This window comes from Poromitra crassiceps, assembly GCF_964638095.1.
Source record: "Poromitra crassiceps genome assembly, chromosome: 3".
Lineage (NCBI taxonomy): Eukaryota > Metazoa > Chordata > Actinopteri > Beryciformes > Melamphaidae > Poromitra > Poromitra crassiceps.
Window position 1 is genome coordinate 70,203,520 of NC_139625.1, and position 25,981 is coordinate 70,229,500.

General features: G+C 43.3%; 1 protein-coding gene across 1 annotated transcript in view; it reads right to left on the reverse strand.

Annotated features, from left to right (window-relative positions):
- Positions 1–413: 413 nt before the first annotated feature.
- The window catches only part of znf106a (zinc finger protein 106a), a 46,112-nt gene continuing 20,544 nt past the window's right edge, over positions 414–25,981 (reverse strand). Inside the window, exons 9-22 of the mRNA XM_083633611.1 lie at positions 24,815–24,875; positions 24,397–24,714; positions 23,094–23,961; positions 20,775–20,821; positions 18,745–18,890; positions 16,515–16,649; positions 16,285–16,401; positions 11,366–11,557; positions 7,143–7,205; positions 6,829–6,948; positions 6,563–6,634; positions 6,185–6,256; positions 2,716–2,859; positions 414–2,029 (exon numbers count right to left, since the gene is read on the reverse strand). Coding sequence (XP_083489737.1) covers positions 1,979–2,029; positions 2,716–2,859; positions 6,185–6,256; positions 6,563–6,634; positions 6,829–6,948; positions 7,143–7,205; positions 11,366–11,557; positions 16,285–16,401; positions 16,515–16,649; positions 18,745–18,890; positions 20,775–20,821; positions 23,094–23,961; positions 24,397–24,714; positions 24,815–24,875 — 2,406 coding nt within the window. The 3' untranslated portion in view covers positions 414–1,978. The remainder of the gene's footprint in view (positions 2,030–2,715; positions 2,860–6,184; positions 6,257–6,562; positions 6,635–6,828; positions 6,949–7,142; positions 7,206–11,365; positions 11,558–16,284; positions 16,402–16,514; positions 16,650–18,744; positions 18,891–20,774; positions 20,822–23,093; positions 23,962–24,396; positions 24,715–24,814; positions 24,876–25,981) is intronic.

Below are 25,981 nucleotides of genomic sequence, written 5' to 3' on the forward strand. Positions count from 1 at the left end.
TTCAAAGTTTGTGGATTTGATAAAAAAAAAAAAGTTTGAAAATGACTGGGTAGCCTTAAAACTGTACTTCCATCCATATGCCGCCAGCTGGGATGGCCCTCTCCATCCTAAATTCAACAGTTTACATCCTGAGGAAAATGAATGATTTGTTGATATAACACAGCACTTTTTGAAATTATTTCACCAGGATTTCTTGACTTGACTTAAATAGATGAGACCTCTGTCTAATTTGGACTGTCGTGTCTTAAAACATGCACCAAACAAGACCTTCAAAGTTACTGGAAGGTCCTTAAATTTGATGTCCAAGAGAGTGTGACCCTGTGATAATACATAGTTTATATGAAATGAATATATAACGTAAAACAAGGCTCATACAAATGAAAGACACAGAAAAATGTACAACATTGCAGCATATTTATTATCTTAACTTTTTTTTTTTTTTAGATTGCACTGTCTTAAAAAATATCTGTTACAAGGTCACAACTTTGGTAATAACTCAAAAACACAATGAAGAAACTCAGGAATGCCAGGTATGAGGTGCACTGCATGCTTCCCTCAGTCTTAAATAACAGGCAGATGGGTTTGGGAGACTGGCTGTGACGACAAACCCTCGACAGCTTCACAACCAAAAGCTGCCACTACACCAAAGAGTGTCGATTGGCCTTTCACACTCAATAAAAATAAACGGCATTATCAACGTATCTCTCTGCTTTTGACCTTACGAGTGTTCAGGGGGGTGAGGTATGGCATGGGAGATGATTTCAGATTCTGTCCTTCAAGCTCTTCCCTCAAACACCTCCTCTAAACTTCCTTCACCTCCACACAAATGCCTCCATCAAAAACAATACTTCAACTGTGGGGGAAAAAACTGCTGAGCCCTGTGGCTCCCACGTGATGCTCCAGCTCCACATATAAAAATAATTCCAAACTTTCCATAGAGGAAATTCTCTCATTTTATAAACTGTAGTACAACACACTCATTCATGGTAAACAGGATTACTTCAATCCCTCCGTCTTGACAATGAGGAAGAAAACACACACACACACACACACAGAGGAATAAACACGTTCTCATATGGAACACACAGAGGAATAAACATGTTCTCATATGGGAACACAGACACCACCATGTCTTCATGTCACAGCAAAAGTAAATCCTCTCAGAGCGAGTCACACAACACTGCAGCAAAGTCCCTCAACGCTTTAATATCAACGAGCAACTCAAAGAAAATCAATGTTATCCCCAATCACTAACAACAAAAAGAGTGTTAGCAAAGAGGGTTTGAAAATAATGAAAATGGATTATCAATTAAAAATCAAAGCAACTCTCACTTAAATAAAACTCCTTAAAAACGTTCAACTCTTAAAATATCACAGTTGAACTGAAATATGGCCTGGAAAACTACAAGTTCCAGTCACTCATTAGGCTACATTATTGTTTCAACGTATCAAAATGTAAGGCTAACTTGAGCGAATAATGGCAATTCTACTTATAAAAAACAAAAAAACAAAAAAAAAGTTGCTCAACATGACACATCACAACTGTACTCGTAACAGCAACGATAAAAACATCTCTTAACCCATGCCATATTGTAGCCAACCTAGAAAAACGGAGGCAATATTGCTTTTTGTGGCAGTTGAAACCGATAGCATAGCAATCCCTCTGATACCGGCAACACTCAAGTTTCTTCACTTACAAAAAAGAGAGAAAAGAACAGTTGTGTATTTATTTGTCTTATTTGGTCAGTGTCCGTGAGAAAAGGAAGTGTAGTGTGCACAAGTCAGAGAAACAGAAAGAGAGGAAGGTGTGTTTGTAGAATGTCATTAAAAAACACGCATCACAAGCCTCATTTCGTTTACTGGTAAATTTTGTTGGATTCCAACACCGGACAGAATGGATGGAGTCGACGGATGCCGCCGCCAAGCGGCTCCAAGGAAGATCCCCCCAATATGGGAGGTTCAATAGGGGGGCGGAGTTTCAAGGCTTCAGCTCTTCCTCAGCATGCTTCTGCATGTGCATGGCCAGCCGCTGCAACAAAAAAAGCATCCTGTAGGTGGCAGCAACTTCCACAAACTCAAATGTACTTTGACAAAAGGAAATTTGCCAATCAACTGAATCTGATGCAACTATGCCCTGTACCAATATAAAGGGGCACATTGGTGATTTTCAATTAGCTTTGTATTATTATAAAAACAGCCTGCAATGAGAGCTGCTGCCCATGGTGTCACTATCAATCACTAGCAGCATTATTGCTCTCTCTACCTTCATTCGCAGAACTTCCTGGACCAAATGTTCTGTGAATGAACGGGGAGCTCTCAGTCCAGGCAAGATGGAGGGAAGTTCAACATTGTTCATTTGCATATAGCTTACAGATTCTGTAATGATACAACGCTGGTTGAAAATCGGCAAAGTGGCCCTCAAAGTTGGAGGGTGGGGGGATAATAGTCTGGTACTGTAGAACAATATCAGCTATATCTTTTGTCTCTGATCATCCCAACACTAAAGCTATATCACACTTCTATTGAGTGACATTTTCAAACACAAGAACCAATTATTTTATGCCTGCACCAAAGAAAATAATCTAGAATGTTTGTGCACTATGTTATACACATTTCCCAGTATTCACTCTAACATATTTGGTATGTTTGGAAACCTAACATTACATGCCTGGTTGAATTAGAACAATAACACCTCTTTAAAGATCAAATACTAACATAAGTTGATATTTTGTGAATGCAGGAAAACTCGCAGGTTTTCCAGTGGCACTTGAGCGTCCGCAGGTTGGTACTGGTGTGGTCGCTGATCAGGTGATGCTGCAAATGCTCCAACACCCCGAAGGTCAGCGAGCAGCCGTCCCACTGGAAAAGAAGGCAGGGTTAAGCCCCAAACACACAGGGAGCATTTCGCGTTTTGGACTCCACCCATTGATTTAAACGGCCACACACGCACACGAAGAGCGTTCTGACACGCGTCAAACTGCCTTGACGCCCGTACTCAGAACCCGTTTAGATTTTGGAGTGTCAGCGCTCTGAGCTGTCCCCCCCCCCCCCCCTTTCTCCCCCCTTTCATCACTTTCATCCCCGTCTCTGTCTCGATATGCTCCGAGTCCTCAAACAAATCTCACAGCAGTTTAAATACAGCAGGCATTAATACTACATTAAGGACTACAACGTGAGAATAATGTTCTAAACACATGATCTGCTAGCAAAACATAGCCTATCCCTGGATGTCATGATGAGATTAGAATAAGTTTGGATAGAATGATTTCCCCCCGCAGCGCTGCCTTTTTTCTCTCCCCCTCTGCATGGCAGGCAGGTAGGATGATTCAACAGCCTCTATCCCAAGTTTGCCCAGAATGACGTGCCGAACAAAATAGGCTATATTTCCCGCTGCAAAGTCGATCTCTGAGGAGAATACTAGAGAAATAAATGCATTCAAAACATATAATTTGATCCAGAAGAGAGAATTGTAGCCTATTCTGTAGCCTACCTTTCCTCTGCAGTAGGCAGCAGCACTGTGCTCCAAACCACGCCGGAGCTTCTCCCCATGTTTAGAAAGTGATTAAGCGGTTTATTGAGTCATGTCTAGCAGGGGAACTGCGGCGGATAGTCGGACCTGATTCTACGGTTATAATCCGCAGTTCATGTTTAGAAGAGGCTTATGACAGGGGCTCAAAACTACAGTATAACAACTTTTTTTTTTTTTTTATCGGTCAATTGTGCCTGATTACATATACATTTAGTGGCCTTTCCCCCAAAATACTGATGGTTCTGTCATTCTGTGGTGTATACCGTTAAAAAAAAAAATTAAAATTTGTACGTGAGGGAGAAAAGATTAGACCAATTAAGGTCAGGCACAAGTTAGGGCAGCTAAGTGTAGGTGGAGCCTGGGAAATGAGGGTTGACTTGAATGAACAGCTAGTCATCCCAGCATATATAGTTAGCACCCGGCTACGTCCGGACTTGTTACTGTGGTCTGAGGTAGAGAAGAGAGTTTATTTTATCGAACTCACAGTCCCGTGGGAAGATCGAGTTGAGGAGGCTTATGAGCGCAAGAAAGCTAGGTATGCTGAAATGGCAGCAGAGGCAGAGCAGCGAGGTTGGAGGGCTCGAGTGCGGCCTGTAGAGGTGGGCTGCCGTGGTTTTGTGGCAAAGTCCGTTATTGTCTTACTAACTGAGTTGGGCATTCGTGGACGGAGCCTGAAACTTGCGGTTAGCAACATGTCTCAGGCAGCAGAACGAGCAAGTGAATGGCTGTGGATAAGGAGGAAACATGCTAGCTGGGGAGCTCGCTAAGGTAAGATTGATTGTTTGTTGTTGGTCATGATTAACGGTCCGCATCAACAGGGCTGAATCATTGACAGTGGTGGTGTAGTCAGGAATGTCATACCGAACCGACCTGGATAGCTAGGCTTAGATAGTGAGGTAATATGCAGTTGTGCGGTGGTAGCATGGAGGGGGGTGTTTCCAGGACGCTGGATTACACCGTTAAGCCTTCTTGAGGTGTCGTGGGCCTAACTTAACGAAACATCGGTGAAGGAAGGTGCCCACTTGAAAACCCCAATGACATGCTTCATACTGCTGTTGGCTAGGGTAGGTAACTGGTGATTTGTGTCTTGTTTATTAGGTTTGTTAGCCTGTTAGCTTGTTTTATTCTGGATTGGGCTTCTAAATGTGTTTTTCCTCAGATTTTGGCACAAGGGATAGTAACATCTTGTCCTGTGTATTAATGAATACAGATCTGATGCTTGCAATGCGCTATAGGGGCAGAAATTGACGCGCGTCAATTTTCGCTCCCTCTGCATTTCGGGCTTTAGGGTTAGGTTGCCTAAAAGAAGGCAGTCATTTTAAGTATGCTAAGCCTAAACTGATTGGAAAAGAAGGCAGGCATGGCCGTCATTTACAAGTACGCAGCGCAGCCTATTGGCGCACGTACAATGTCTCCCTCTCTCTCCCCCCCTGATGATGGGTAGTCTATTTGATGACCTGGGAATGAGAACCGTGTTGACTCAATCTTTTCCAAAATCACATATAGTACCTTTAATCTGGAGCAGATTCTAATTAGGTGTGTGAATCACAAGTTTAATCACAATACCATATTATATCAATACTTTGGACAACGATACAATATTTGCTGATATCACAAAATCTGCCACGATACGATTTCCATTCCATTTAGGGGCCTGCGATCGATATGAGATTATATCATATGACAGTTACATTTATATCGACTCACAAAAAGCAACTAAAATATGATTCGACAATATTATTTCTGAGCTCTTCCAGACATTTAAATGGAAGACAATCTATTCTCTTTAATAAAATGGGGGGGATTTATTTTATTCACTGCAAAGTGCCACATTCCTCATGTAAGTGCAAATTATTTTTATGAGTTAACTTAAAGGCCGGGTTTACCGTGGGGAACATGAATATATATTAATTCTTAAAAAATCTTAAATTTCGAATCCGTTGAAATTTTTGAAATTGCTTGTTCACAGCCAGAGAAAAAAATAAATGAAAAAAAAAAAAAAAAAAAAATTGGGCCAGGTGACGCGTTTCGCGTCGAAACGCGTCACCTGGCCCATTTTTTTTTTTTTTTTTTTTTTTTTTTTTTTTCATTTTTTTTTTTCTCTGGCTGTGAACAAGCAATTTCAAAAATTTCAACGGATTCGAAATTTAAGATTTTTTAAGAATTAATATATATTCATGTTCCCCACGGTAAACCCGGCCTTTAAAGAACCCTTGATGACCTTTCAATTATGAACATAAGCCATGCACGTCTATGCTTCATCACATTGGATTTACAAGGCGTATCTCATACATCGATCTAGCTCGATGTATCGTCCCACCCCTAATTCTAATGTGTTCAGGTAAGTTAAATAAAAAAAAAGTTGTCCTCTGGATCTAATGGGAAAATTGGGATAAGGTTATCCTGAAGAGAATTATACTGAAATATAGATTTTAATTCAGAAATCAGAGCGGGGGGTAAATTGTGAATAGAATGAAACACAAAAAGACAAATTTGAAGATGGATTAGATGGAAAAAGAGCATGGTGACCCCTTGCAGAGCAATAATGATTGGGTTTAAAGGAGATTATGCTGTCCCAATCTGTCACAAACAGCAACTTTGTCTCCAAAATATCAATTCAGCTCTCAGTCCCTCCATCCCTGTCCCATATCTTACCCAACAGCGGTAGTTCTGCTTCAGGTTCAGGTTGACGGCTTGTACGCTGCCGTCGTAACCGCCTGTGTAGATCTGAAATGCAAGGAACACACCAGCAATGGGTTAACATCTAGTCTTTTAACCTCCTGTTTTCCAAGATCTGCGGCAAAACTTGTCACCAGCGTATTTCTTAACATATTTTGGAGCTGCCCAAGAACACTGAAGACACAGAAAGCAACATTTTTATAGTTCTGATCACACTAGAGGGCAAATTTAATTTAATAATAATATATAAAGTATAATAATGTAAAGTATGCAATGTCTCCAGCTGATGTGTTTACATTTCACAAAGTGACATAATGGATTTTCATGGCATATAGCGATGCAATGAGGCCTCACCATGTTCTTGTGAATAACCATACACATCACCATGTCCTTGTGTCCTCCATACACCTGCAGCTGGTCTGATGACTGTGGTAAAAAGAAGAAGAAAAAAGCTTCAAATCAATTCGAAATTCCTGAATGGGATCCATTTATATGAAAACATGTTGGAATATGCAGAAACCTGAGCTGAGGTTTACATGCCACATTTAAATGCAAAAAGGCTGTTTATTTGATGGGGAAATCAGTACTTTTGTAAATAAGACAGATGGTCAGAGGCAGACCTGTAGCTTGTAGACGCGGACCAGTTTGTCCAGACATGCTGTCACCATCATCTTCCCAATGATGGCCACCTCAGTAACACCATGTTGGTGACCGTTGTAGACCCGAACCAGCTCTCCAGTCTGTGTAATGGCAGGAAATAGAAATTAGGATGCCAAGAAATATATCATTTCAGACTACAGGGTTTCTTTCCAGAAAATTATTTATCCCCGAGTTTATCAATAATGATTTCATCCTGTGCTGCTGGTCTATTTTTTTAATAATATATTGTGATGGCAAGTGCCCAAAAACTCTTAAGTTGAGTAGGGTGACTCACATGGAAGTTGTGTGCGTGGACAGATTGATCACTTGAGCCACTGAAAACCAGATCATTCACCACCTGAGAGTAGGAGAGAGAAGCAAAGATAGAGCATATACTGTAGCATAATAGACAGCGGTTCCCAACCTTTTCTGATTCATGGCCTACTTGAAAATCTCAAAATTGTTTGCGGCCCACATCTGACCATAGAAAACAGTATGGAGTTCTCAGAGTATTTTTTATTTTAATAAAAGGAGCTGTCAATCAGCACCATACAGAAACCAGAAACTAAAATTGAGGGGCTGTCTGCAATAGGCAAATTAACAAATAATTTATTACAAATTAAACAATAATTACTTTTCTTTTTTACAAAGATGTAATGTTTTTCAAATGATTTGGTGGCCCACTTGCAATACCTTTGCGGTCCACCAAGGGGCCCTGGACCACAGATTGGGAATGACTGGTATAAGATGTTTCCTATCTTTGAAACGCTTATTGACTTTTGGACAACCGGAATGGAAACTAGAACGACCGCACCACGCTATATGCCTCCGCCAACAAGTGAGCAGTCGACATCCCTGTCTGTTCAGACTTATTCCGTCTAGGTGTTACTGAGATATGGCGTTACCGAGCTTGAAAATGGCATTTGAGTCAACTTGACCTTTGACCACCAAAATGTAATCAGTTCATCCTTGAGTCCAAGTAGACGTCTGAGGCAAATTACGGACGGATGGACAAACTGAATCCATAATGCCTCTGGCCTGGCTATCGCTGGCAGAGGCATAAAAACAACGCACCAAAAAATTAAATGTCTTAAAAAATAGTTTCTTTGTTCTCATAAATAAAATGTCTTTATGGTCTAGTTGTGTCTGTTCTATACTCTTTTTTTGCCGGCTCCAATACTTTTATTTTCTCCATGAATCAGTTAATGCTCTCTTAAAACTACTTGTGTGTGAAATGTATCCCAACACCGACGAACTCCTGGAGCAACGCACAATAAAAATGTATGCATTCAGTAATCCAGCGAATGCTTGATGAGGCGCCACCTGAAACTTGACACCTAGGGAAACCCCAGATTGGCCTACCTGCATGCAGAACAGGGTCTTAAAGCAGGCCTATCTGCATGCAGAGCAGGGTCTTAAAGCAGGCCTATCTGCATGCAGAGCAGGGTCTTAAAGTAGTCTTTTTGGGTCCGGTGCTGCGCTGCATGCACCAGGGGCCCTAGACTCGACTCAGTCGCCAGCACACAATGCACGACTCTATGCACGACTCCACACACGGTCACATCTCAGTGGCGGCCGGCCACTAGAGGGCGCCAGGGCGCCGCCCCACCTACCCACATGAAGGAGGGGGCTTCTACCAGTGCTGCAGCCAGGATCTGTGTAAGTTGCACATGCGCTGTTCACTCTCAAAACAAAGGGATTCGGGAGGGCTGTGGGCACTCGTATCTAGCAACCAGGTGGAGGTGGGGTCAGGTAGAGTGACGGCAATGCATTCTTGACAGACTCAATATTTGCATGCACGAACGTGCATGGACATACTAACGTTAGTAAAAGCACAGATGGAAGACCCAACGAAAGACGGACCCGAGGAGGATCATTTTGTATTGCCCCTGGATGCTCAAATGAGCACTATTGTCTAAAAGACAGTAGTAAATTAATGTGTTGTTCTTCATGAAGAAGGTGCCTGTGGCTGCAGCTGCTCTCGTCTCAGCCCCCCTCTGCAGTTGATCTGAAAATAGGTGACTAAACTCTCTGCCACATTTCAAAAAGGTTTATCCTCCCCCGTTTATAATTGTCTTGACCATCAAAATTGCACTTGTGAAATGAATGAATATGCCTACAACACAGCACAGCGAATCCCACACTAGCTGTTGTAAACAGTAGCATCTATGGTGGTACGTTAGCTACATAGCAATCCTACGCTAATATATTTGCCACACAAAACTATATGCTCAACACGGAAGGTCAAATCGCGATGCCTGTAAAGGACTATACAGTATGTATTTTTTCACCCCGAATCTACCGTAATAGGGGTGTCAAAAATAATCGATTATAAGATGCATCGCGATGCGGACGTGCACGATTCTGCATCGATTCACAAATGTCAAAAATCGATTATTAATTATTATTATTATTATTTTTTTAAATATAATGGAAGTACCGGTACATGCAGTTGTTTATTTTAATTATGGATCATAATACAATGCAATTCCAAATGCACTTTTATTTTAAAAGTAGCCACACAGTGAGAAAAAAGAAAGTGAGAAAAAATAAATCATGTATTGCGGAAAAAAGTGATGCATCGATTTAAGATGCATCGAGATGCATCGATAATCGTACTCGAATCGAATCGTAGCCCTCTGAATCGTAATCGAATCGTGAGGCCAGTGAAGATTCACAGCCCTAGAATCTAATGCTGCCACCCACGAGTCTCTATGGGTTACGGTTACGGAGATACAAGCCGTTCGTCGGCTAGCAGCTAGCTTTAGCGATTCTGCATTGATTCACAAATGTCAAAAGTCTATTATTACATTATCTAAATTTTCTGGGAAACGGATGGTCAAATCGCGATGGCTATAAAGGACTATATGTATTTTTTCACCCCAAATCTAATGCTGCCACCCTCGAGTCTCTACGGGTTACGGAGATACAAGCCAAGCCATTTGTCGGCTAGCAGCTAGCTTTAGCACTTCTGCTTAACAAATGTTGAACGCTCCCGTGGAATGTTGTCCAGCCTGTTATTTTGTGTCCTGTCGCATCATCAAGGTTCTGCTTCTGGCACCATGCAGGTTTATATGATGGATGCCCAGTCAGGTGATATGTTTTGACTCGTTCTTTATTGCAACTTAACGTCAGTGAAGCTTAATAATAATATAATAATAATGAATTGTATTTGTATAGCACACTTTCAAATCAAAACTGACATCCCAAGGTGCTTGAAGCTTGTGCTTCTTCTTCTTCTGCACTTTCCACTTTTACTGTGGCTTTCCTGCATTCTTGGAACCCTGACTGCCACTTGTTGGCTAACTCTTGTAACAGAGGGTGGCATTTGTATTAATAAAATATAATGGAAGTAAATGCATTTGTTTATTTTAATTATGGATCATAATACAAATTAACTTTATTTTAAAAGTAGCCACACAGTGAGAAAAAAGAAAGTGAATTCCAAATGAACTTTATTTTAAAAGTAGCCACACAGTGAGAAAAAACAAAGTGAGAAAAAATAAATCATGTATTGGGGAAAAAAAGGTGATGCATCGATTTAAGATGCATCGAGATGCATCGATAATCGTTTTATAGTCGAATCGTAGCCCTCTGAATCATAATCGAATTGTGAGGCCAGTGAAGATTCACAGCCCTACAAGGCAGGCATTTTAGCAAGCTAAGATAAGCACAATTGTGGTTCAACAATTTGACAACAGTGGTTGAGCATATAGTTTTGTGTGGCAAATATATCGTATATAGTTTTCTATTATTAGCCTAGGATTGCTATGTAGCTAGCGTACCACCATGGATGCTACTGTTTACAACAGCTAGTGTGGGATTCGCTGTGCTGTGTTGTAGGCATATTCATTCATTTCACAAGTGCAATTTTGATGGTCCTCCATCTGTGCTTTTAGTTAACGTTAGTATGTCTGTGCTCCATTTTTACCGGTGAGTAAACAACAAGCAGCGCTGCAGCCTGCCTGCATAGACAAGAGCTATAATGCGTGTGACGTCACCATCTAGCTTTCAACAACATGGCGGCGCTCAGTGGCAAAACAGGGCAAAAACAGGCAAATACATTTTAGTTTTGCAGCCAATGTAGGTGTAATTCACATTTGATTGCAGGGTTCTGTCTTACCCAAGGTACAAAGCAAACAAACCACAGTTGTATTGTTCAAATCAATGCTTCATCTCCACTTTAAATCTATACATGTAGCTTTTAAACTGGTTAGGAAATCATGTTGCCTCTATGCAAAAGTTAATTTCCAACACGGACAGGAATGCCCCACCAGGTCGCTGCTCCACCCTCTGCCGATCTGGGGAGAGCAGAGACTAGCATCATGCTTCCTCCGACACATGCGCAGGCAGTTGCCAGCCACTTCTTTTCACCTGACAGCGGGAGCTTCACTGGTAGGACATAGCACGTGGGAGTATCACGCTATTCCCACCAGTTCCCTTCCACCCAGACCAGGTGCCCCGACGGAGCAGAGGAGGCGCTAGTGCAGCGAGCACGGTCTTGGTGTGCAGGCCTACCTGCATGCAGAGCACGGTCTTAGTGTGTCCCTCCAGTGTGCGTAGCAGCAGGCCGTTGGTGGCATCTCTCACACTGATGGTGCTGTCATACGAGCCCACCAGTAACACCTTCCTGGCTCCCTCCATGGCCGACGCCAGGCAGCTCACCGCCCGTGGCCCGTGGCAGTTGAATAGATCCAGCTGCTTGTTTTCCTGAAGGAACCAAGGATGAAGAAATAAAAATGAAAGCCTTCGGTCTTCGGATACAGAACTCTTCCTTTATATTGTTAAACTATTTTGTCACTTTTCCATGACAGTTACAGGACACGCCGACCCTGAATAACAGTATTACCTCAGTGTAGGGATGCAAATTGTACGCAAATTCCTGAATCGATCATCGGTAACGTTAACAATCACTCAATCGATTTATTGTAATTAAAGTGCCAGATTTACCAAACAATACCATATGTTTTGTTTTTTTGCTCAAATACTTTATTTCCACGGCAGCAACATATTGCTAACCTGATGCTGCCAAATGGATCTCGCGAGAATCCAGCTGGCTTGTAAAGTTAACATATTGCATATCGTCACCCTCTTAAAATAATGGCCTAAGTGACTTTTTGAGGAAAATTATATGTTTGCCTAAATCATCTCTTCATGATGCTGGCCACCTCTGGTAAAATGTCCTTAATTGAAAAGATCACGCTGTTCCTACCTGGTAGTGCAATGGCCTATGTCAAGCATGTGACTTAGGCCATTTTATTTTTGCCTAAGTCAAGACAATGTGACTTAGGCAAAAATAAAACGGCCTAAGTCACACAGCTTGACATAAAATGCAACTGTAAGTCAGGCCTAAGTCAGTTTTGTTTTTGCCGAAGTCACAATGGCATGTTCGTAAATTGGCCTAAGTCATCTAATCAGTCATCTAATCGTTTTATGTTACATAATTGACAGTGTTATAACTTATTTGTATGTCAATAGTCATCTATTGTCATAAAAAAAATTGTGGAATGATTAATAAATATAATATATTCTGTATTTGGTTCAGTTTTTTATGTTTTCTGAAAAACTTAAAAAGTAAGTACCGGTAAGCCATTATTTTAACACCTTGATTGCCAGCGACGAGTGTACTCGTCAAACACAATCCAGCTGTTAACACCTTAACTGCCAGCGACGAGTGTACTCGTCAAACACAATCCAGCTGTTAACTGCCAGCGACGAGTGTACTCGTCAAAAAAATCGATTTTTTTTTTTTGACGGTAGGTTGTGCATCTAAGCCTTTTACATCTCTTATATAGGTATTGGACGTGTACAACGTGTACAACCCATTCCACCGACAAGGAAGGAGGAAGGCAAGCAAAAAGCAGTGTGACTGAAGCCATTCTCATGAAGGTGGATTGGCGAAGGCGCTTTCATTTCCGCGCTGATTGCTGGCGGTGCGGGATTGCAGATTTGCATAGTGGATTGCGGGTGGGACACACTTTGAAACACGCAGCATAATATGACCAGAATCGCAAAAGCTTCATCAAAGCCCTCAACCAAAACTCCAAGACGCGAGCGAGTCCAACCAGACTTCCTCAAAGAGCGGCCGCACAGACAGGCACACACCCGCACAGCAGCAGCAAAGCAATGGTGACAAGCGGGGACTGCCCCCTAGTCCGACACCAAATTGGAAACAAATCCCATTCTAAAAGGCTTTTAGAATGGGATTTTCAACCCATTCTTTTTTGTTTTTTTTTCGCTATAATTTAGAGTAATTTAATTTCTATTCAGAAATTTATTTGAGAGGTCGAGAGTATGAGAAAGTGCATTTGCAAAGGTAGGAAAGTGCTTGTGACAGGGCGCTGCACCCAAAAAAAACGCCCACAGGAGGGAGGAGTTGAGCAGAGGGAAGTTTACTGCTGTTATGGAGGAAATTACTGTTCAAAACTATTGTGTAGGTCTTACTGATGCCAAAAATGAATGGTTAAAGTGAGTGTGCTATCGAATTTCACAAAAAGCCGTTTATCTCTAAATATTTTTTCTGATGCTGAAACCATGCTGTATTCAATTGCTAATGCTTACATAACTACTAACTCTACAAACTAACTATTTTAGACAGAGAAAGCACACATTCTATTAGTTATTTTTAGATGATTGGTGTTCACGAAGTCGTAACAGAAGAGAAACCTCGGCTCTTGTAAAATGAGCCTAGAATCCTCAAAAAAACCCCTGGCAGAAGCTATCTACAGCAAGAAAAAAACGGCTGGCAGTCAATGTGTTAACTGCCAGCGACGAGTGTACTCGTCAAAAAAAATCGATTTTTTTTTTTTGACGGTAGGTTGTGCATCTAAGCCTTTTACATCTCTTATATAGGTATTGGACATGTACAACGTGTACAACCCATTCCACCGACCCACTAAGTGGCGACAAGGAAGGAGGAAGGCAAGCAAAAAGCAGTGTGACTGAAGCCATTCTCATGAAGGTGGATTGGCGAAGGCGCTTTTATTTTCGCGCTGATTGCTGGCGATACGGGATTGCAAATTTACATAATACATTACAGGTGGAACACACTTTGAAACACGCAGCATAAATATGACCAGAATCGCAAAAGCTTCTCTCAACCAAAACTCCAAGAAGCAAGCGAGTCCATGCCGACTTCCTCAAACAGCAGCCGTGCAGATCGACAGGCACAGGACAGCAGCAAAAGCACTGAGACTGTGACGGCCGCTGCAGGCAAGAAGAGGGAGGAGTTGAAGCAACTCTGCCTCTCGCTCTCTCCCTCTCTCTCTCTCTCTCTCTCTCGCTCTCTCTCTCTCCCTCCCTCCCTCTCTCTCTCTCTCTCTCTCTCTCCCTCTCCCCCTCTCACTAGGATTAAACCTAGTGCGTCTCCCTCCCGAGAGGGAGGGAGAGAGAGAGAGAGGGAGGGAGAGCGAGAGGGAGGGAGAGAGAGAGAGAGAGAGAGAGGGAGGGAGAGCGAGGGGGAGAGAGAGAGAGAGAGAGAGAGAGAGCGAGAGGGGGAGGGAGAGAGAGAGAGAGAGAGAGCCAAAAATGAATGGTTAAAGTGACAGTTCTATCGAATTTCACAAAAAGCTGTTTATCTCTGAATATTCTTTCTGACGCTAAAACCATGCTGTATTCAACTGCTAATGCTTACATAACTACTAACTCTACAAACTAACTCTTTTAGACAGAGAAAGTACACATTCTATTAGTACTTTTGAGATATTGTATGTTCACAAACTCCAAGCAGAAAATAATTCTCGGCTCCTGTAAAATGAGCCACAATCCTCAAAAAACGGCTTGGCAGAAGCTACCTACAGCAAGAAAAAAACGGCTGGCAGTCAATGTGTTAAGAGGGTGACGATATTCCCACAGCATTGCATAGCCTGTGAAACATAAAAACGTAAGAGCCTAGAAGATAAAGTGTCTGCCACGATACGATTTCCATTCCATTCAGGGGCCTGCGATCGATATGAGATTATATGACAGTTACATTTATATACTCACAAAAAGCAACTAAAATATGATTCGACATAATCGACAATATTATTTCTGAGCTCTTCCAGACATTTAAATGGAAGACAATCTATTCTCTTTAATAAAATGGGGGATTTTTTTTTATTCACTGCAAAGTGCCACATTCCTCATGTAAGTGCAAATTCTTTGAATGAGTTAACTTAAAGAACCTGTGCATATAGGCAGCAGCTACACCTCACTTTATAGTGCGTCGCAGCTCTTCCTCGCACTGAGCAGATGGTGCATTGCTGTGGCTGAGCCGAGGAGGAGCCAGGCTCAGTGCTAGAGCATTGTGTTTGTCCTTGTGTTCTATGTGTGGACACAGAATCACAGTGTTTGCAGGTGGCATTATTTTCTCCTTTCTGTTGCCGTTCTCGTCTTTCTTTTTCCTCTCGCCCTCTGGTGGGTTCATTTAAACACGCTTTGAAAATACACCATTTGACTGACAGCTAGAATGTAATATGAGACTACACATGGTTTGATAGCAGATCGAGTAAATTTCACGTGTTCGAGCAAATCCTTCACAAGCAAGAAATCGATCTTCCATTAATTGTTTGCATCCCGACCTCAGAGTTAGCCTGGGAACCTGCGAGCTGATGTTTTATTTGCTCTGGCAGATGCGTGTGGCCGCCCTCCCATTTGAACAGATTTCCATCTGGCCTGAAATCGGCCGGGCCAATCACAGTCCCTTTATTACATGGCTTGGTTTAATACTCATCTGATTGGTCAATCACTGCATTCTACTATGACTGTTATTTCTGTATAGCAAACTGCTGCTAGCAGACTGTTACTCTGAACAAACGCAGTTCTGATAGACTTTAGAGGACCACGTCCAGTCATATCAATCCACAGAAAGAAGTCCAGTAAATTTAACAGTTTCTTCGTGTCGGGGTTAATTTCATGATAACGAGCGGCTTGCTGTAGCACATAAGAGCTGATCTCATGCCTGTCTGTTTACATGTGTTTCAGTCGCTCTGTGCGGCGTCACACATGTCATTGCTCTGATTGGTTGAGGCATTTTCGACTGCGCCAGTTGGTTACCCCCCCTGGAAATAGAAATTGAACTGAGATATTCCAGACTCATTCACATTTGCAAATTGGTGTGGTGATGTCAGGCTACTTCACAGTAATAACACAGTATTACTTTGATACTTCACAGTAATAACAAAGTATTACTTTGATACTTCACAGTAATAACACAGTATTACTTTGATACTTCACAGTAATAACACAGTATTACTTTGATACTTCACAGTAATAACACAGTATTACTTTGATACTTCACAGTAATAACACAGTATTACTTTGATACTTCACAGTAATAACACAGTATTACTTTGATACTTCACAGTAATACCACAATATTACTTTGATACTTGTGACTTGTTCAGCGCTCAGCACATTACACATATTAATTCAATGTGGTACATTGTAGTTCTCACCTTGAGGCAAAATGTCACCACTGTGCCGTTAGCCAGGCCGGCGTATAAAATCTTCCAGCGCTTGTGGAGGCAGAGGACCCGGTCAGACAGACAGAACTGGTGCTCAAACTCCTTTGTCTGTGCACAGAGAAGAACATCAGAGAAGATCAGAGGCCAGATATGAACTGAATCCAATACAACCAAAAGCAGAAACTCTTAGAAACCTGCTAGAAAAAGATGTGCGTTTTCACCGTGAGACTGTAGCAGCGGATGGTCTGGTCACTGGAGCCAGAGTAGAGGCGGTGAAGCAGACCATAGCCCACCGACAGTAGCAGGCAGTTCACTTTGGAGCTGTGGCCCTCAAACACACTCTCACACTTACGGCTCTGCAAGGGGAAGGAGAGGAGACGAGAGACATGAGAGGAGAGGCCACCAGCCAAAATACATTGATGTTTGATTATTTCCAATTCTGAATCCTGCCAAACAAAGTTCATACATGAACCTTCGAAGGCTACTCTAGAGCTTCACATAATACTGCATAGCCTATTACAGTATGTTGATATTTTTATAATTTTCATTTGTTTTCTTACTGCATAATCATGTTTTTCATGTTTGCATTTCATACATATCCTTCATACACACTATAATATTCATACATATTCATATGTTCTGTTTAATACCCCACATTTGCTCTTTTGTGTATTTGTATTTTTCGCAACAACCCAGTTTCCCCACAAGGACCTTTCAAGTATAGAGTTTCATCTTATCTTAAAGAAACATGAATATTTATCACAAGTATTACATATTACTACTATGCACCGTTATAGTTGCTTGTAATGTTGGTTATCTAGAAATCAGATTGTTCGACTGCTACATTCTTTGTCCGTTGTTCTGGGTAAGCAACTTGGCTAAATGCCTGATATTCCAGAATGCAACAGAAGAATAGAAGATGATGTTTTTTCACCCTTATGCCTGGTTCAGACTACACGAATTCAGCCCGATATTAGACCGATTTGGTCGTGCGCGACAGATTTTCAGCGTCGGGCCCGAATATGACCGTCGGGGACGACGATCGGCCGTCTTCACCTCTTGTAGTGTGACATAATCAAAGACCAGCGTCGGGACCAGTCGGGACGTCTAGGACGCCTCACGACGCCCTGACGAAAAGACTGGCATGTCAGTCTTTTGGACATGGTTTCGCCTAGTGTGACACCCCGGAAGACAGGTATCAGGTCCTGGGGACATAGATCTATGCCTGGGGAGACCGCTCCCCGCTTATAGTTTTCATTTGCAGGTTAAACAACATGTCACTTCGCTGACAAGGCCTGAATTTTACAATATGTTTTGAAATAAATGTTTAAAAATCGATTGTGTGTTAAAAGCTTGTGTTACGTTTTCATTGGCGTTAATACACTAATAATTAATTTCAATGTCCGCAATTCAGTTGGTTGATGAAATCGATTTGTGGTGTGGGAGATTCCAGCTGTCAAAAGAAGAGAAAATACTTGCTCCTGGCCAATCCCGGCGCTTGACTGCTGCGTAGGCGGGCACAGGTGGTTTTTGCGTAACCTATGTGCGATTCGAAATAACGCCTCCCCGCTCGATACAGATTTTGCCCGCTCCGCTCCGCTCCGCTCCGCTCAAAAGAATAAAAGAGATAAAAAGGCCAGGGTGTTTTAATTTGCGTTTAAGCGCCTGGGCAATGGGCATTGCTCACTACAAATAACATGAGCTCAGCAGAGTCGGCTGCATGCTCGTTTCTCTTCCTTCTCTCTCGCAGCAGCTGGCAAGAAAATAGTGGGCGTGCACATGAAGTATTGGAGGCTGGAGCGGACATCACAGTGCAGTGTCACTCATCCAAATAACGTTAATTCTGCGAGGGATATATATAGCACCTGGATTACATACATGTTTCACATAGGGTTGTGTTTTGATTTCAATGTTTTATTTTGTCCAATATTGAAATGTTCTACAATTCCATGTTGTGCTAACATAAACATTATTTCTATCTACCACTTTAGCCTATTTAGGCTGATTTGGTTGCTATTTCTTGTCAATGTATTGGCCTCAATGTATACTGGGAGATTTCGTTCACAGGTCCGCCTCCCCGACGACCTGTGAACTCGCTGACGACAGCAGACGACGTGATGACGGGGGCATACGATGCTCTGTCGGTGTTAAGCGAGAATACACTTGTAGTGTGGCCAGTCTCCCGAACAAGACATGCCACGAATTTATGGCAGTATGATGGTCTCGTCTGACATGGTGACATCGTGAACGACCAAAAATATCGTGTAGTCTGATCCTGGCATTAGGGATGCAATCAGGCCAACAGAAAAAGGCAAAATGAATATTGAGGGAAAAGGCAGGAAAACAGTATGTCTATACTGTACGAGCGGTCTCCAAAAACACGCCTGAAATGGTGAGATCCAGGTGACATCACATAAAAGCAAAGCACAGCAGTGTTTGATGGACACGCACCAGCAGGTTGAAGGCCTTGACGGTGCGGTCTCCGGAGCAGGTGTACAGCAGCCCTTTGTGGATCTCCATGGCATTCACTGCCTCCTTGTGTCCCTCAAACGCCCCCTCGGTGGCCCGATCGTCCTCACCGGGGTCAGACGACACATCTGGAAAACACACAGCCACATACACGTGATAAGTGAAGTCTGTATTTTAGTCTAATTTACCGACATTATCACCCAGATAGTGTTTTTACACACACACACACACACACACACAGAATCTGTGCCCCACAAAAGTGTTCCTTACCACATCTTGGTGTGAACGTCATCCATCTCGTCAGCATTCGAGATCTCACTCTTAGAAAGTTAGCTAAAGACAATCACAACGTTGCAAGTGCAATCAAATCGATTAATTTAAACTCCTTTAATTCCTTAAATTAAAGGAGTGTTCCGTGGATAATAAATATGAATTTACGTTGAATTTACATGAGATTTACAGACTGAATTAAATAGGCGTTAAATAGGCAGCAGAGCATGTGAGCGGAGCGAGCGGGGGTATTTTGGCTTTACTTGAGCGATGAGCGGGGACCAGAGCGGTACTGGAGCGAAAGTTGGAGCGGCACCGATCACCCGCTCCAGTTTCGATCACAACATGTTCGAACCAGAATGCATCGGTGAGTGGCCATGTGCACGCCCACTATTGTCTTGCCAGCTGCTGCGAGACGAGAAGGGAGAGACTCATGCCCTGACTGAAGACAGACATAAAGTTTGTTTATTCATGTAATAAAAACATGTTCAAGACTCCTCAGGCTATTATTGAACATGTAATAAGCGCAATTCCTTTTCTGCGTCACGCTCCTGCATCTCTGCAGCGGGGCTGCTGCATGCGTAATTACGCAGCATACTGAGAGGCGCGCTGAGTGATGCCGCTCTGTTTGAAGTTGAATTTCGTTGCACATGCACACCTTTTCTTTATCATCTTTTTTTCATTTGTTTCTATTAATCTATATCAGAGGTTCTCAAATGTTTTTCAGCCAAGGACCCCTTACAAGATAGAAAATATACCGGGGACCCCCTCATTCTGATTTGTGATTTTGGGCTAAGCTAAATTGTTTCCACTGTAATGTGCTTGACATTTTAATTGATAGGTTTGTTAGATTAGAATATAATCCATGAACCATTTTAGATTTAAAGCATAAAATATTTTCATTGAACTATGAAGCTTTTGCAACAACAAAAAAGTTGTTATTTTTATTTTCCTGAAAACTTTTCCAGGACCCCCTTGCAAAGTGCCACGGACCCCCATTTGAGAACCACTGATCTATATACGGTACATCGAATCCGGCCAATTTAGTCTGATAATTCATGAGAGAATTGTGAGTATCTCTTTTTTTCTGCCAGCATTCGTCATTTTCCCCTTGGCACACAAGCCGCACATAAAGACACAACGAACATGCAGCCGACTCTGAGCTCGTGTTATTTGTAGTGAGCAATGCCCATTGCCCAGGCGTTTAAACGCAAATTAAAACACCCTGGCCTTTTAATCTTTTTTATTCTTTTGAGCCCATAAAAAGTAATCTGGGCACTCCAGGGGCTATTTTAACCGGAGTTAAAAGAGTTCACTTCAGAATGTGATATGATTTTGTGTTGGTTACATATTCAAACTTCAAGCATGTCCTATTTATTGTATGTTATGATTTGTATGCATTTCCTCTGTATTCATTCAGCAGTGGTGTGTACTACCATCACAGTAACATGAACAACACTGCTACAGAGAAATGCTGAATAAAAATTGGTGGGAGAATTTAAGCAAATTTCTCTCTAAAATCGTAAGGGGCGCAGACCTAATATGTTTGTCATAATTAAGTATACAGTAAAAACTTTGAGAAATGCAACCTGCTTAAGAACCGTAAGTGCAACCATTACAGAATCTGATATGAAACTAAACTTAAGCACCATAATGTTCAAGGAAACACTGTGTATGTCACGCAGTCACCAAACTCAATGGGAAAATCCTGCAACCCGGATAGATCGGCAGAGTGAACTTACCTGACGTCTTAGATGTTTCAGACAATGCAAGGGACATGTGCAGGTCACTGCAGGAAGAAAAGGTAGAATGGATGAGAATGAGAAAACTCGCGACTCTAATAGGCCTTGGAAGAAGCGCTGCAATGACTGATTGGCTCTTTGGCTCCCTTTTATATATTTGACTATAAAGCACTTTGTAAACTGCTTTTGGATAAGTGCTGTGTAAACAATGTTTATTCTTATTTGTAATACTGATGGGTGCTAGTTGAGCTCCTGCAAATACTTGGAGGGTACAGCGAACTGTCTAGTCCAGGAATTCCCAACCTGCGGCCCAAAGGTATTGCAAGTGGGCCGCCAAATCATTTGCAAAACATTATGATCTTTGTGATTCTCCCCCCCCCCCCTGATTTTTTTTATCCCCCATTAGTGCAAATTTTTTAATTTATTTATCCTGGTTGCTGCTCCACCCTCTGCCGATCTGGGGAGAGCCGAAACTGGCTCCATGCTTCCTCCGAGACATGGGCAGTAGCCAGCCGCTTCTTTTCACCTGACAGGGGAAAAGAGCTTCACCGGTAGGACATAGCACGTGGGAGGATCGCGCTATTCCAACGAGTTCCCCTCCCTCCGAACAGGCACCCCTAACGACCAGAGGAGGCACCACATCAGCAACCAGGATATTGCATGTTTTTGGTGTGGGGTTCCTATATATGAAGGAAACGCCCAGGAGGGGGCACGGGGAGAACATGCAAACTCCACACAGAAAGGCCCTTTTGACGACCCCACCCGGGCGGTGGGCACTCGAGGACATGCGGATAGGTATGCATTCCTTCAACGCTCACAGGGTCCCAGGTGGGAATCGAACCCAGGACCTTCTAGCTGTGAGGTGACAGTGCTTACCACTGCACCACCATGCCCCCCTGAATTTTTTAATTATTATTATCTATGATGATAATGCCTTTCTCCATTGGTGAATGATACCGTCATTTAACTTGTAATCAATTATTTGTTAATTAGCCTAATGCAGATGTAACGGCGCTGTGTTTGTGGTACTTGCAGCAACCCATGTTAAGGGCTTGCCCAGGGCTGGATTCGAACTGCAGACCTTCGGCTTGCTGGATGGACACGCTAACCACTGCACCAAGAGAGCTAGCTCCCTTGGCGGAGCTGATTAATGTGCCTTTATACTGGGGGAGTGAGTTTAACCAACCTACTCGGTACCACTCGGGACTCACATTCATTTGGTTACACAGACAGCGCACTTTTAGTTTCTGATTTCTGTGTGGTGCTGATGGACAGCTCCTTTTATCGTTAAAATAAAAAGTGCTCTGAGAACACATTATTTGGCCTTACGCTTAGTTCACACAGGGAACCTATGCCTTGCCTCAACCCACGCCTACGCCTGCAGACCTTGAGCTGGGCGTGAACCTATTACACGCTTTTGCGATCACACCGCACGCATTTGCACGCTGAACCTGGAGCCGAGTCACAAGCGCCTCTCCTCTCTCCCGACTGTATTTTTTCACGTGTGGTCCCGAATTATCATGGGTAGGTCAAATAAATCTGATAGGCTATATTTAATGTTCTATTGATGCTGGATATGTATAACCAGGTCTGACTCTGACTTTTTAGAGAGGTAATCTTGCAAGAATATGTGCTGGCACAACAACATTGTCCAGCTTGCTTCTTCGGTCGCTATTCTTTCTCCTGAAAATTTGTTTGCCAATGGGGAGAAAGCCCCACGTGATAGCCACACGTCAATCTCTCTCTCTCTCTCTCTCTCTGCTCAGCACTGTTGTAGTAACTCCATTTTATTTTGAAATTCAGTTGACTTTGCCATTTCCCACGGATATTGTTGCGTTTTTCTTTCATGGATTGACAGAAGAAGCCTGCCTGCACGCGCCTAGTCGGCTTGAAAATAGAACTCACGCCTAAACGATAAAATCGGCAAGGCACAGGCAAGGCGTGGGTACACGCAGGATTCACGCTCAGACGCCCTGTGTACACAGCCTCGTTGACTAAAACGGACGCCTATTTAAAAGCGTGGGTAAAGGCAAGGCGTAGGCAAGGCTTGGGTCGCCGGTGTGAACTAAGCCTTACGGTCGGATGTGGGTCTCGTCTCGTAACGGGACAAGCCCGCCGCTGGTCTGGTCTTTCTACATAGCTGTCAGCATTACGACTATTATTTATTGTTGGTATTTCAACACATTATACATTCAAAATGCAAAGCAAATGGACACCATGGACTCTTGACAGCTCTTTTAAATGCATGAATGCGTTGTTTGGGTGATGTGCTTTAAACATAATAAATGACAAAATTTGGACCAAAGAAACAAAGCTCACCTCTCATAGGGCTTGACAACAGGAGACACATCCATATCACTGGTGGAGGTGATCTCATTACACGCCAGACTCTGTGGATCTGCCCTGGAGGAGTCTGGGACCTGGGCTGGGGACAGAGACAGGGACAGGGAGGAGAAGGGGGGCGGGGCTTGGCTGTCCATCTGTGGCTGCTGGCAGGCTGTGGTGACCTGCATGCTCTCCTCTGTGTTCTCCAGCTCGGTAGAGGTTGCCTGGGGAAGTTCTGCCAGGTCTAGGGAGCACTCCATATCTTTGTCCTCAGAGTGGACAACGTTGAAGGCCTCCTCGAGTCCCTCCCCGTCCCCCTCCATGACCCTGTCGCAGTCCTCGTCCTCCATGGCGGTCGGGGGAGTGGAGGTGCTGACCTGAGAGCCGCCGCTGGCTCTCCTGCGTGCTCGAACCCACCTGGGCCTTGAAGCTTCTCCGTCCGCCTCCGTGTCGCTGCTCTCAGGCTGCTCCGCCCCTTGAGCCTTGTTCAACACCCTCCTCTTCTTCAGCCTTCTCACCCGCTTCCCGGCCCTCAGTTCAGATGGGGAAAGAGGCGCGGTAAGGGCGGGAGGGACTGAGGAGGGCTCGCAAGACTGGGAGGCTCTGGGATCACCAAGGCTCCCCGCTTCAGAGCTCCGCCGGCTGGCTGAGGAGTGCATTATGAGGGGTTTGATGTCCAACGGAGGGGTGAGAGCGTCCTTGGTAGCCTGCACAGCACTGTCCACCATCTGAGCCGCACCTGATGAGGTCTCTTTGCATTGTGCAGGGGCACCAACGCTCTCCTGTGTCGGTTCTCGCTTAGCTTGAATCTGACACAGCTCAGGCCTTCTTTCAGGAAACAACTGGCAGTTTTGGGCAATATCTGCAAGTGTTTCAGAGACTTATAGATCAGTACAGTGGAGGTATTTGTAGTTTACTGTGAAATTGACATGAATTCTATATAATCTATTACCTAACACAATTATATACAGAGACAGGGATAGGCAGAAAAAAACAAGCAGGAAACAGGCTCGCATATTGTATGTTGTATTGTAATGTATTTTTACGTATGTGTACCTCTTTTTTGTGTTTGTTAGGATTTTAGTCTAGTTGACTTTTACATATTTGGTTGATAGACTGTGAAATAATAAGAAATGTAATGCTAACAAGTATAAAGACATGCTATTGAGTTATCTGTACCTGGATGGCCTGTTTCTATTCTGTTTTTAACCAATATTTGTCACCCTGTTTCAATTTTGTCGATGGGATTTGAATCTGACATGCTTTAAGGAGGAACGTGTACACAGAATGATGTTACCTGTCGGGTGAGAGGCTGCAACAGGAGAGACATGCAGCTCTGGGGTGGTGCTGTGAGCACAGTGGAGCGTATCTTCCACAGGCTCTGGCTCTGTGCTGACGCGGACAGGAGAGAGAGGCTCCTGCTTGATAACTACAGGCATGAAGGGAAGGCTGGAGGAGGGAGGGGAGGCACAGCGGGCAGTGCAGCTGGGACTGAGGACAGCAGCGTCGGGGATGGAGGGGAGCACGTGTGAGGAGGGGGCCGTGTGTGGCTCAAATTCCACTGAATCCCTCTTTTCTTCCTTCACTTTGGGTTGAGATGCATCCTCCAAACCACCTGGACAAAAGATCACAAAGTAGACATACTGGTCACTACTGAGTTGACACATTTCTCATCTTAAACTGCAATTATATTTCAAGGCCAGATACGTTCTTACCTTGCATCCCTTTAAGTAACTCAATGCGCTTGTTTCTCAGTGTGGTCATCTCTCCGGTCACCTGAGAAAGCATAAGCCATAAAAGAGCCATCAGATAAGGGAATACATTTTCCAGCTTAATTAACAATTGACCTGGAATCTTAACACATTGAGTGCCAGCGACGCCATATGGCGTCAAGAGAAATTTACCGTAGACTGCCAGCGACGCCAAATGGTGTCAATAACTCCAAATTCATATTTTGACGGGGGGGTGTCGATCTAAGCCTCTTACATCGCCTCTTACAATATGGGAGCTATTGAATGTGTCTAACCTATTTTACAGAACCCTTAGGTGGCGACAGTGCCCTCCCGATTAGACAAAGGCCAGGAGAAAAGAGAGAAGAAGTCATGAGGAAACGCGGAAATCGCATCGATATGCTTGAAGCATAACGTTAGCTGTGCCTGTGAAAAGCAGTCATCTGCTGCCACAATTGAGCCCCATCCGTGTCGGCTGCGATAGTCCATCCATATGATTTAGTTGCCGACACGGCGACACCAGCGTCTTTCTGAAAAGTTACATTAATCTCAGCTGGGAGCCGAGGACATGCTGTAAAAAAGCGGGGGGATGCAGGCAGCGGACTTTTCAGTGCAGATCAAACTCAGCAAACTGCAGCAGAGACACTCGACTCCTCCCACCACGGAGGAGGAGGAGGAGGGGGGTGGGGCACGCAGGGCACTAACAGCATACAACAGCAGGCTCGATGCATAGAGAGCAAACAAGCTAGAATAGGCTATCTGATGCCCACCAGCAGTAAATCAAGACCAGCAAGAAGGTGTAGGGTCTGCGCACGCAGGGGCCAGCGCTGCTGGTTGCAGCTAAAACATATTATTTGGCCAAACAAAATTCCTTTGTTTTCACTCTTTTATTGAAGGAAATTATTTTTGAGGTGTCATTATATCAGAAAATATTAGCTTCAGAGTCAATGATGTGCTTGAATGATAAAACAAGGGGTGATAAAACAGTGCAGGACATGTTGTGTTTTGAATAGGCCTATTGTTATTATGTTACACATCAAATGAAAGCTTTCAATGTGTAGTTTCTTTTGACATACTTTTTCCCGCAGGTAAACTACCGTAGACATTCTAACCTTTCATTTCAGCTATAGCATTTTGTTCAACTCAAAGCAG